The sequence below is a fragment of the Engraulis encrasicolus genome, chromosome 17, assembly GCF_034702125.1.
Source record: "Engraulis encrasicolus isolate BLACKSEA-1 chromosome 17, IST_EnEncr_1.0, whole genome shotgun sequence".
In the NCBI taxonomy this organism is placed as follows: domain Eukaryota; kingdom Metazoa; phylum Chordata; class Actinopteri; order Clupeiformes; family Engraulidae; genus Engraulis; species Engraulis encrasicolus.
In genome coordinates, this window is record NC_085873.1 from 17,234,905 (window position 1) to 17,248,033 (window position 13,129).

The 13,129-nt window shown below is 44.2% G+C and overlaps 1 protein-coding gene across 2 annotated transcripts in view; it reads right to left on the minus strand.

Annotated features, from left to right (window-relative positions):
* reep3b (receptor accessory protein 3b) overlaps window positions 1–13,129 on the minus strand; it is a 47,846-nt gene that overhangs the window by 28,421 nt on the left and 6,296 nt on the right. For both annotated transcript variants that reach the window (XM_063221907.1, XM_063221906.1), the window contains exon 2: window positions 4,922–4,994. In XM_063221907.1, coding sequence (XP_063077977.1) covers window positions 4,922–4,994 — 73 coding nt within the window. The remainder of the gene's footprint in view (window positions 1–4,921; window positions 4,995–13,129) is intronic.

Consider the following 13,129-nt stretch of genomic DNA (forward strand, 5'->3'; position numbering starts at 1 on the left):
TCGGGTTGATGAGGCGACCTCTGTTTTTTGCAGACCACGCGTCTCTCGTGGCCAAAACACGGCCGAAATGCCTCAGCGCACTGTGATGGGAGGGAGAGGCGAGGGAAAGCGCGTGCATTCTAGCAGCAGGCACTGCACTGCTGGATTATCAACTGACGTGGAATATTATTAACGCACAGCCTACATAGCCTATTTATTTATTTAAAAAAAAAAAAAAAAAACTGTCAACGATAGAGAAGCCGAACCCGACCCTACCCGAACGTAATGAGTGACATTTCAGGCCCGACCCGACCCGAAATTGGCTCGGGTTCGGGTTCGGGCTCGGGCCTGGGCCAAAAATCATAGGTCTAACACACACACCCCCAGAGGGCATAGTAACACCAACACAAAGAAGTAGCCATCAGCATGGCAGAATGAGATAGAGCGAAGGCATCTGTCAGAGACTCAGAGCTTCTTCAGAGCTGAAGCCTAGTTGCAGTAGCAGCCGCAGCAGCAGGATGAGTCACCGCAGAGCACACACGCAAAACACTCCAGAGGGGTCACGTGACTTCTCCCTCCAAACAGACAGCCTTGCTCTAAAAGTCTGGGGCCGATTGCCCACCGTCGCCATGGCAACAGGATGTGTTTGCATGCTCGGACGGTTCCCAGGGGCTGCTGTGGCACGGGTGCGGGGGGAGGATCGAGCGGCTGAGGGGTGGCATTGTTGTGGTCGTCGCAGGTGGCACCCCCTAAAATTAGCATTCCTCAGGGGGCACCTGCTGCCATCAGTCAGGGAGGGGGGTTGGGTGGTGGGGGTGAAGCCCCTAGTGCCCACACACACACACACACACACTCGACACTAGACACCATCTCGCCCCATCACACCCCACACTCTCTCTCAAACACACACACACACAAACAGTAGGCCATTGTCAATCTCCTCAACTTTTACAGGCCATCAATTTCTCCCTCTCTTTTACCTCGAACATACACACACATCCCTTCAGTTACATACACACACACACAGCCCTTCAACATGTCCGGGCTTGCACTAAATATTGCTCTCGTGATTCACTGCAAAGCGAGCAGTTACATAAACACTCCTGTTTCTCTCACTCTCACACAAACACACCTGTTAGTTAGGGCAAAAACATGTTACGAGAAGCACGCAGATGCACAAGCCCATTTAAAGGTGCACGCACATACACACACAGTCACACACACACATATGTACACACAAATTACAACTGGCATGAGTGTTATCATTAACCCTTTAAAATTCTATTTGTGTGTACTGTATTGGACCAGAGATTCAGTCTCTCCGATTGTACTGTACTGAGTGTGCATTGCATGGCTGCATTACATACCATTTCTGCCTTGTGGGCCTTCGAGTCTGTGTTAAAATTTAATACAACAATGCTGCTCTTTGATTTAGACACACAAACAATCTTACTTTACACAGACAATATTCTTTATATAGTATAGTTTATTATACACACACAAACACAACCCTGGGTCATTTCATGTGAAATCAGACACTTTGGGACCCGACCGACACCGATTTCAATCATACTTGCTGTGCATGTTTAGTAGCAAGGTAGCACCCCAGAACTGCATTGGTTTGCATCTGACATGAATATTAAGGGAGAAACAGACTAGCAAAGGTTTACAAATGAGGGTAGGACACTATACATTCAGCCATGATTATATCAGTCAGTGTTAGTTACAAAAAGATGTCTGTGGTGTTGTTTGAAAGCTCTTTTCTGGCTCTACATATTACACAATCAGCTTGGAATACAACAACCCTCAGAATATGAATTATGATAAATTGAAAAATTAAAAATTGAATATCTAAAAAAACGTATATTTTAAAATGGCCAGTTCCTTGTCTAAACATAACCTGCAATGTCATGAACAACACCTGAAATGCTGGTGTTTGGTTCTTTATTCATTTCAGAGATAATGGGACTCAAAAATATGACATCATACAAATCACCTAGTAATAATATGGTAATACCATAGAAATTGATAATTCAGAATTAATAGTTCCTTCGAGTTTACTTTGATCTTGCTTTTCATTCCGAATTAAAAAGCGTTTACATCACAAAATACTTCCGTCGAGTTTACTTTGATCTTTTTTTAATTCCGAAATAAGGTGCTTACATCACATTTGCAAAGCGGAATTAAGCTTTATTTAGAAGTAAATGTAGCTAATTCAGAATTAAATATCTCATGTAAACGTAGCCACTCACATACGTGACTCAATTCTCGCCCACTCGCCACTTGCTCATGGAACGTTTGCAAAACGTTCCCGCGAGTTTAACAGTCACTGCAAAAGCGAGAAGTTGATAGTCGCTGGTCCAAACTCTGCATTCCAATTGGCTTTTCTCGCATTACTCAAAGTTAAAATAACTTTATCAGATTCCGCCCACATCGCATCACTTGTGCTCTCCTCACCTCCTTGCTTTGCTGGAAAACATTAGACCTTCTATTGATTTCACTCGCTGATCGTGTGACGTGTGTGAATGTAGGTTTAAGGGGATTGGGCTGAGCAGAAACTCCTGCTTCCTTCCACAGGAGCTCAACGTGATCCTACACAGGATGGATCGCATCTGTAACACGGTAGGAATCTACGCTGAAGCTAAGCATATTGCTACCAGCAAGATCTTTATCATGCGCACTTGCTCCGCTCTCCCAAAGATACTGCACTTCGCTGGCAGCGCACAGTGGTGTGGTTCACATGGGGCTTTTCACGCTGATCATTTCCAGACGACTAAACTGGAGTGATTTGATCTCGATATCAAAATACCATCAGAACCGATCTGCCATGGTCACCCTACCTACCTGTGTGTGTGTGTGTGTGTGTGTGTGTGTGTGTGTGTGTGTGTGTGTGTGTGTGTGTGTGTGTGTGAGGGTCAAAGACGAGACGTGCATTTTTTTTGTTCCGCACTCATTTAACTATCAAAAAAGTAAATTAATTAATTTTGAATGTTATGCTGATAAACAGCGTAGTCTGGTTTCTCATTCCAGTAACATTTAAAGAAAAATAATTGTCAATGTATGTGTGAAATAATCTCATAAATTGCAATAATGTCATTCAGTGTAATGGTCCGAACTGAAAAATCATGAATACATCCTTGAATAATTGTGCAAAATGACAAACAAAATTCTTTTTTCACTCTCTGGGCATAATTCTAGAAGTGTTCTTGTTATTGTATAAAAAGCACGTTTCATTACCATTTTGTTTTGATATTCAAATCATCTGGGGACTTTTGTCCGGATTTTCAATTCCTTAGATATCATTCAGTGTAATAAGATCAACATGGTGCTTTTAAATCAAAATAAAAAGTGATAGTCACACAACAATTTGTGACCTCATCAAAAGGACCCCTAGGGACCCCTTAAGTGATGATGAAAAGGGAGAGTCTTGTTCTTCAATAGTCAAAACTTCTGTATTTTTATCTTGTGGTAGCAGCGTCCACAAAAACAGATGTCATTCAGTGAAATGTCAAAAATACTTTTATACTCAGATATTCATCCAAACAAGCATATTTTCTAAATAGACATAGTAAACATTGTGGGTCAAAATCATTGTTTCATGTAGGTGACTAACTGTGTGCTTGTAAAAAGGTAAAAATAAGGTGAAAAGTATTTGGTCGTCCTTCAGTGTAAGAGATGTCATTCAGTGACATGCAGTGTAAGGGCCATTTCATTCAGTGTAATCAGTTCATAGATGTATATTAAGAATCAAAACAGCAATATAAGTTGCAATCTTACTATAAGATACAATAATATGATGATACTACTTGAAATTATGACTTTTATTGTTATTTCCATTACAACCTTGTTATTACCATATAGCAACCATATTACTGGGTAGATTCTAGGATTTTGGAAGTTGTACATGAATTATCAGAACACCCTAATCGAGATCCGCGAAATATGCAGACAACATTTTCTTTTTTATTGTTTTTGGCCTAAGTTGTAGCCTACCTCTAAGCTTGTGATCTTTGAAGTTCTTCAAAACACGTTTTACTGCCCCAATATTAAGTAAAATACCAATTATTTGACAACATCTATTTCTGTTGTCACTCATTCAGGACGTTGAGTACTGTAGTATGATGGTAACAATATGATAGCAATGAAAAGTAGCTGTTTATATAGGCTTTTTTGCCAAGGCATCATTCAGTGTAATAGTTGTGGTCATTCAGTGAAATGCACATTTTTATGTGAAAATAAAGTCAAATTCTTACGAAACTTTTTTGTTTAGCACAACACATGCGGGGGCATACAAAAAATGAATAATTGTGTATTTTAAACTGATTTTCTCTTCCGTAGAAAAACTTCTTAAAGCCAAATGGGTGAAATGCACTCGGTGAAAGACTACAAACACTGCAAAAACTATTTGCAAATGCCTTTTACAAGAATTTTTTAGGTTTGATGAAGACCTTAAATAAAGCCCTTTACTATGTTATGTAGCTTATTTCAGTTTTTTAACGTCATCTATATGTTTTTTGCATCATCAACTGTTTAACACCGTATTACACTGAATGACATTTTATGGGTAAAAATGGGGTAAAAATGCATGTTCCTTACTATTTTCTGAACAGAAAATAATAAACTTAATCACTCTACACTCCAATGTACCCAAAAAAGTTGAAGAACTGTGTCAGGGAACAGTTTTATTTTTTGGAGTCCTGAAAACCCTGTTTCGTCTTTGACCCATGTGTAGATGTCTTAACAACAGTGATAAGCGATAAGAACTGGATGTGTGTGTTTGCACTACTTACAAATTGGAGAAAACAAAATTACAAAAACTCAAATGGTCAGAAATGAGCAGTTATGGTCAATGCCCCTTCCTCTCTACTGAGGCGTTAACATGTTCACAATGTCTGCAATTCACAATGTGTGCCATAGCACGTGTGCGCAATCAAGTACTTACATATTCCCTGACGTTCTTGGTCTTGACGGCCTTGTAGGAGCTGTAGGCGGGGAAGAGGGTGCCAAAGAGCAGCCTGTTGACAGAGCATCAGAGAAGATAATCACACACTGGACCTCTGCTCATCATCACACACTGACTAGCAGTTCTGATCACAGAATGGAAGGAAAATCATGGACTAGCAGTTCTTGTCACTGAATGGATTGACAATCATAAACTACTAGAGGTCTTCTCGTCACAGAATGCACAGTACAATCACAGTCGTCGCAGCAGAAGGACATTTGTTCTCATCACAGATTTGGTCAGGCAATCACACACTAGATTTTCTCCCCACAGAAGAGACAAATAATCACACCTTCTAGCTTCCCTCACAGAATAGGACAATCACGCACTATGTTTTCGCCTCATGAAAAGGACAGGTAATCACACACTGGCATGGGTGCTAGAATAGGTGCACGGCGCTCGATCAAGGTTTCATTTCAAGCCCATGGGTCGAGCCATTTAAAAAAACACAAACACACACACATAGAGGTGCAGGAGAGAGGAAGGCAATCAAGAGAAGATACATAAACTGGTTACTGTGGCAATAGCCTTCAATGTGAAACATCTAGTGCGAACTAAGCCGATGTCTGAATTTGAAGCACTCAGAGTGAGCGAGAGATGTATATGAGATGAAAATGAGAGGAGGAGGGAGAGGGGGAGAGAGAGAGAGAGAGAGGGATATGGTAGGAAATGAGGGCGAGAGAGAGTAGCGGAGAGCTGGAGGGTAATATATGGAGAGAAGAGATGGATAATGGGGAGACAGATGGAGGAAAAGGCACCAGAGATGCATAGAGAGATAAAGACAAAGGGAGCAAATGACACACACACACACACACGCAAAGGTGGCCAGGGTGTCCAGCTGGAGAGGGATCTGACCTGCCTGCCCTGCTTCCTCCTGCTGATTGCAGTCTCAAGACAAACAAATGATTTCCTCTCCGACCACTACACACAGACACAGACACAGACACAGACACAGACACACACACACAACCCGGCCTCCTACTACTTACCACCCACCCCTCCACACACAAACATACACACACACCAAAGCGTTGCATGTGTGCACACATGCGCACAATGAGCAAACATGTGCTACACGCGCTTAGATTCACACATATTTGTACACAAAGATATCATACACACAAACTCAGGGTGCAAGGTGTGTGTGTGTGTGTTGTCCATGTAGAGATGAGAATGGCAGGTCATGAAGGGGAGAAGGTGGATTCCGAAATGCTCAGCTAATTCACCTCATTGCAGTATGCTAGCAAATATTGGGTTGAGAATAGTAGGGCTGGGACGATTAATCGACTAATTGTGACTAATCGACTATAAAAATTAGTCTACAAGAATTTTCATAGTCGACTAATCATTTAATTTAATTCAATGCATTTTTACTTAATTTACTAATGCTTTATTACTTTATTGAAACCCAAAATTGCCCAGCACATATGAATTGGACGTTGTATCTCGGAGTAAATAAGCTACTATCATGATTTAAAGTTCATTGTAAGCCCAGGGACCTAATTTTAATGGCTTCTTTCTTTTTTCCCAAATTTCCTTGAAGATTTAAGTGCTAGAGTACTTTGTTTGTACTTCGTTTGACTGATCGACTATTCGAAAAAAAATAGTTGATAGATTAATCGGGAGAAAAATAATCGTTTAGGACAGCCCTAGAGAATAGTGTAGGCTAACTATGTCTCCTGTGTGTATTGTTTGTGTCTCGGCATCTTTGCGGTGTGTGTGTGTGTGTGTGTGTGTGTGTGTGTGTGTGTGTGTGTGTGTGTTTGCCATACAGTGTGTGTGTGTGTGCTATGGGAGTGGTGCCAGGCGCTTCATCTGGAAGCAGCACTCTCAGCTGATTCTCATTCATTATGTTCCACTCCACTGGCCTGCTCTTGAGCGCACACACACACACACACACGAAAGCCAGGGGGGAGAGAAAATGTAGAGAAAGTGATAAAGGGAGGAAGAAAGAAAAAGGAGAGAGAGAAAGAAAGAGAGAGAGAGAGAGGGAGACTCATTTCATTTCATCAGCAAGCTTCCCCCCTCACCCCTCCTACCTTCCCATCGCCAGTTTTAAAGCTTTCCCCTGCAGCGATGGGAAATTAGTGCTATGCCTGTGCGCGCGAGAGAGAGAGAGAGAGAGAGAGAGAGAGAGAGAGAGAGAGAGAGAGAGAGAGAGAGAGAGAGAGAGAGAGAGAGAGAGAGAGAGAGAGAGAGAGAGAGAGAGAGAGAGCAGGACACAGCTGTTTGATTGCCTGTAACCCTCCTCCTCCTCTCCCGGTTACGAGGCACGTAAATAACAGGCCTTACAGTGGCTGCCAAGACGGCCTGAAAAAAAGACTGCTAGGAAAGAGGGGGGAAAAACAAAAACAACAACAAAGGCTTTGTGACTGGCAAAGAGGTGTGTGTGTTTGAATGTGTGCGTGTGTGTATACACAAGAAGACTAAGTGAGTGTATGAGAGAGAGTGAAAGCTATGGGCTTTCAAAATGTATGGTGGCATGCAGAGAGATGGAGAGAGAGAGAGAGAGAGAGAGAGAGAGAGAGAGAGAGAGAGAGAGAGAGAGAGAGAGAGAGAGAGAGAGAGAGAGAGAGAGAGAGAGAGAGAGAGAGAGAGAGAGAGAGAGAGAGAGAGAGATTTCCATAAAGGGAGACCCAGTGCCCTTGCACATGTGACCATCATCTCCAAATACAAGCAGTCCTGCTCATCCCTCGACACACACACTCCCTCCACTCTCCCTCGACACACACACTGCTAGTCTATGGAACTGAAGTATAACAAACAAAAAGTGGCCTAGACAGAGCTATTAGTTCCCTGGAAATTACTTCAGTTGCTTTTTCTTTCTCCCTTGTTCTATATGGTTGTTTGTTCTTTTTTTCCCCCTCATTATTATTATTATTGTATGTCAGCTTTGGCAACACCTGTGATTTGAATAATGCCAATAAAGCTACCTTTGAATTTGAAATGAGAGAGAGAGAGAGAGAGAGAGAGAGAGAGAGAGAGAGAGAGAGAGAGAGAGAGAGAGAGAGAGAGAGAGAGAGAGAGAGAGAGAGAGAGAGAGAGAGACTGACACATACACACCGACATGCAAAGTAATTTCTCTCCAACACACTCACGCAAAGTAATTTCCCTAATGCACCACCAGACAGAACACTCGTCTGTGACCCCCACTCGGGTATGCAATGCACACACAGACATGCACTGGCAGGGTGGGCAGAGCAGAGCAGAGAAGAAGGGAGGAGAGGAGAGGAGAGGAGAGAAGGAGAGCAGAGCGTGGAGAGGTGTTCTAAATTGGGCCAGTGCTCCTTCCTTCCGCTCCCAAATTTAACAGGCAGCCCCTCTGTACAGTGCATGTGTCTGTCTCTGGATAGACATGAGCCCCATGGATCACTGACCCCACTCGCTCATGTAGGACACTCCACACAGAGTCAGAGAGAGACACAGACACTTACTCATTCACTACTACATGATGTGGTTGCAGGACTTAACGACACACTGGGGAAACAGCTTGGCCAAACATGTGGGAAGGGATATTTTCATTGAGAACACTATTTTATTATGGAATTAAAGAATAAGCAAAATCAACAGGAGGGCCAACTGGGCCTCACATGCAAACGCTCAAACGTACAGCTTTACTGTACTTAAAAAAGATTTCAAGACTAAACAAAAATTGTCACGATTTTTCTGTTTTTTGTCAAATTGATGCTCATTGTTGTACTGCTTGATGCATGTTTATTAGAAAACAAACGAAAACCATCCTTGCTACTGTCCCCCCCCTACACACACACACACCTCCTTCTGAAGGATGCACCTTGGCGGCAGTGGCCATTCTTATCTCTACTGGTTACCATGGAAACAGTGGAGCGGCAAAGGGTTCTAACAATAGGCGGCGGCAACACACACAGACAGACACAGACACACAGACACAGACACAGATACACACACACACACACACACACACGCACGCACGCACACACACACACACCTCTCTTTTTTTCTCTCACGCTTTTTCCTTCCTTCTCCTCCCATTGCAGAGCAGAACTGGGTAATTGGGTGGGTTGGGGCTCTGATTCCTCTGGTCCCCCCTGCAGTACGGCGTACTGGTAACCACCACTAACCAACCCCTTTTCTTTTCCTTTCTTCTCTCTCTCTCAGTCACGCACACCTTCAGCGCTCCCCCTTTTCACCCCAGTGTCTGCACCTTGAGATTTCAACACAGATTTTGAAGACAAGAGCCATTTTTCAGCGTTTGCAACACAGATCTGCCAGGGGAAGCCGTGGAGAAGCAGAGAGACATCAATGTCCCTTCACTGAGAGAGTCTCTCCGTCTCTCTCTCTCTCACACTATGTGAGAGAGAGACAGACAGACACACACAGACACACAGACACACACACTACTACTACTTGGGCCTATATAAAGACTTATTTTAATAAATGACATTCTGGCTTTTCCTTTCCCGAAAAAGGATAATAAAAAAGTAAACAAAAGAAAAACTGTGCTGAATGAAAAGGGCTTTTTTGTTGCCCATATAATGGTTGCCATTTTAGTTTCAGTGTAATTGCTTGTGGTTTAGAGCGGCAATGAAAGCTGGGGTAAGCTAGCAAAGAGAATACTTTTCTGTTTTTTCATCTACACAGCACTATATTAAGGGGAAAGACATGCGTACGCACGCGCACACACACAGAAAAACAGCTCCACGCCCGGCTCAATAGAGTAGGGCAGGGGTCCCCAACCTTTCCAATTTTGGGGCCCACTTGAAATGTTCTCAAATGTTTGGGGCCCACCTCTGACCCAACAAATGATTAGTTCACTATCTGAAATGTGGATTAAGAAGCATGTATGCACTATGCAGACTGGTTTTCCACACGGTGGACCGATCAAAGTGCTTTACGGGGTCCGCGTGGACCACTGCAATCGAGAGGCTAAGATAGATTACGCGGCGTATTGGGCAAGATAGCTGGCCGTGGTGCTGAAGTACTGCCACGGCTGAGAAATTTCTATGCAGTAAACATTCTCGAGCTCGGGCATTATCTGTGCCCACATGTGCGAGGTCTGAGCACCCCCTGGCCGATGATGGTCAGAGAGCAATGGAGCACGGCGAACTTGGAGACGATGAGGCAGACGAATCAATCGAACAGCAGCAGAAGGGAGGCGAACGGGGAGGTGGTGGGTGCGAGCGAGAAAGAACATTTGTGACTGGAGACAGGTGAGCGTAGAATAAATGCTGTATAGTTAATTAAGGGACGTTCCAAATTTCGGTGCGCTTAAATTCCAAAGAAAGACGGCAGAGCGGAGAATGAGATTTTTCTCTTTTTTCACGCTGAATTCAGACGAATAACAGTTGAGCGGAGAATAGAATGAGGGTGGTAAATTAGGCATGCCAAATTTCATTATGCTTCTCCCAAACTTTTGTTTTTAACAAAATGTGCATTACAACTCAAATACATAGTAAACAGCAACAGACACACACGCACACACGCACACACGCACACACACACACACACACACACACACACACACACACACACACACACGCACACACGCACACACACACACACACTTCCTATTTTTACACAATTATTTCAAGGCCCATTTGGAATACCTTCAGGGTCCCCCAGTGGGCCCTGGCCCACAGTTCAAGAATCACTGGGGTAGAGTGTGTGTGCTGTGCGGCGGGCGGCCTGCTCTGGTTACATGCTGCTACCCCGGTCAGAGGGTCAGGGGTCAGCATCTGTGCTCCTGTCTCAGAGTCTATCCCCAGTGACACAGGAAACACCCTCCCATCCTTCACACACACACACATGCACGCACACGGGTCAGCCTCGCTAAAGCAAAACAGCTCCAACTCCACTGCCTGCACAACCAGACCAGACTCGCATGCTAACAGCATAGCCATTAGATTAAGTGCGGTCTGTATAGTATACATTTCAAATATTATACCCAAGATCGCATGTGTGTGTGTGTGTGTGTGTGTGTGTGTGTGAAAGACTGAGACAGACATAAAGAGGAGAAAAAGGGAGTGTAGGCAAGAGAGAGGTGGAACGAGAGAGAGAGGGAGAGAAAAGCTTTGATGCTTTGATAAATTCCAACGAAATGTAGAGGTCGCGCTACTCATTATCAAATGTGCAGAACATCAAAGCAATATCATTATTGTGTTTTTTTCCCTCCAGTGTTTTCACATGAGGCAGAGGAATGCATCCGCACATAGAAGGAAATTATCAAACATACTCACGCGTTGCAGTTATTCAAGCGAGATGCCTTGTACGATTATAACACACGAGTGCAAATTTACAAAACAGCAGACCTCAATTGTTGAGCTGCAACTCTTAGCCAAACCATTCCAACCACTCGCCTTCCCCTCTGATGGAGATGACGTCGATCTACTGGAACAGCCTGGAGAGAACACTGTCCTAGTCAAGCTTTGTTTTTTTTCCAGAATTTCAGCAGTTCCAACATCCTTCGCTGCTAGCCACTGACTCAAAAAAGGGGATTATTGCATTTTTTATAAGCATGACTGGCAGGCAACCTCATTTCTTAGTCACAGGCAGCAGCTCCATGGAGGGATCAGGTAGCGAGATGATGACTGCTGCCGGCCTACACCGGTTGTAGTAAAGGTAGCAGCTTGTATCGGGTGGTAGGGTACACAACAAGAGGGGAAAAGAAGGATAAAGGATAGACAGACAGACAGACTGTCATTCCCTCGAAGCTCAGGGGACAACACCATCGGTGCATATGTGTGTGTGCGTGCGTCTCCTATCTGTCCTGTATGCATGCGTCTGTCTGTCTGTCTGTCCTCTATCCAGGTGGAGAGGGAGTGTCAGTTCGGAGAGGGTGAAAGGCACGCGCTCACGCATTACACTAATGACAGCGGGCCTCCCCTCACGCCATTGGTAAAGTTAAGAGAAGCAGGAGGAGGAGGAGGGGGGAGAATCGGATCAGGGCTTGTCCCGTGAGGTGCTGCATAATACAGCAGGGCCCTAGTTCTCTCGTGTGGCGCTGCACGGGATCAGGTGACGCTATGGGAGATAACTACGGCAACCTGCAGGGAGAGTAGGCAGGATACCAGAGCTGCCAGGGTAGAGGGAGGTGATAATAGAGACGATGAGGGCACAATAGCGTAGGTCAAGCAATGTGCCACAAACCTACAGGTGACGCCTCAATGGGATAATGGGAGAGAGGTGTACACTGGCAACATGCAGGTCTTTACATTGGACATTAGATTAAAAAAAAGGGATGGAATTGTAATAATCACACAAATGTAGGGCAGGAGGAAGATAATGACTAACGCTAGCTTTACACTATGCAGTGTAGGATTGAACTGATGCACTCTAAGATTGGCACTACCTGGGATCGGGTGACACTGTGGGAGATAACGATTGTAACCTACAGGGAGAGAAGGCAGGATAGTGGAGCAGGGAGGACGCCAGTGTGGTCAGTCAGGCTGCAAGTGGGGATAATGGAGATGATGAGGGGAACAATAGAGCAGGTCAAGCAATGTGCCACCAACCTACAGGACGATGGAACCTGAGCAGAATGCTGGCAGAGTGGTTATGGCATTTAATAAGGTTGGCATCACTGGGCCCTACCGTGGCCTAACGGTAGGGCACTGGGCCACTATGAGGGGCGACCCGGGTACGATTCCTGACCGGAGTCATTTGCCATTACTTCCCCGAGTCGCTCTTATCAATAATAAAGTTTGGCATTACTTTCACATCACATTACTTTCACAATATGTAGATAGAAGGGGACGTAAGCTAGTTTATACTGTGACAGTAGGGATAATCTGAGACATACTAATAATCCAGCACATCATAGAGATCTATGTTTGATGGCTTTCCATTGTGTGCCCTTGTCTGCGTGTCATGTCTGAAAAGGCAAGAGACCGAAAATCACATCGAGCGAGAGGGGGATATCATGATGTGCACAAAGTTCCTTTCCTTCGTTACGTTATACATCAGACAGAACTACAGACAGAAATAGACACACAGAAAAGACACACATCTAATCCAGTCTCAAGATCACTCACTTCGCCTCAAAACCCTAACGGCCCTGTCAAGCCAACCATGTTGATGACTAACACGCTATCCCGTTTCATAGAGGAGGCTAAGTTTAGTAAAGCGCACAGGAAATTAATCAGAAACGATTTGGCAGCTAATTTTCTGACG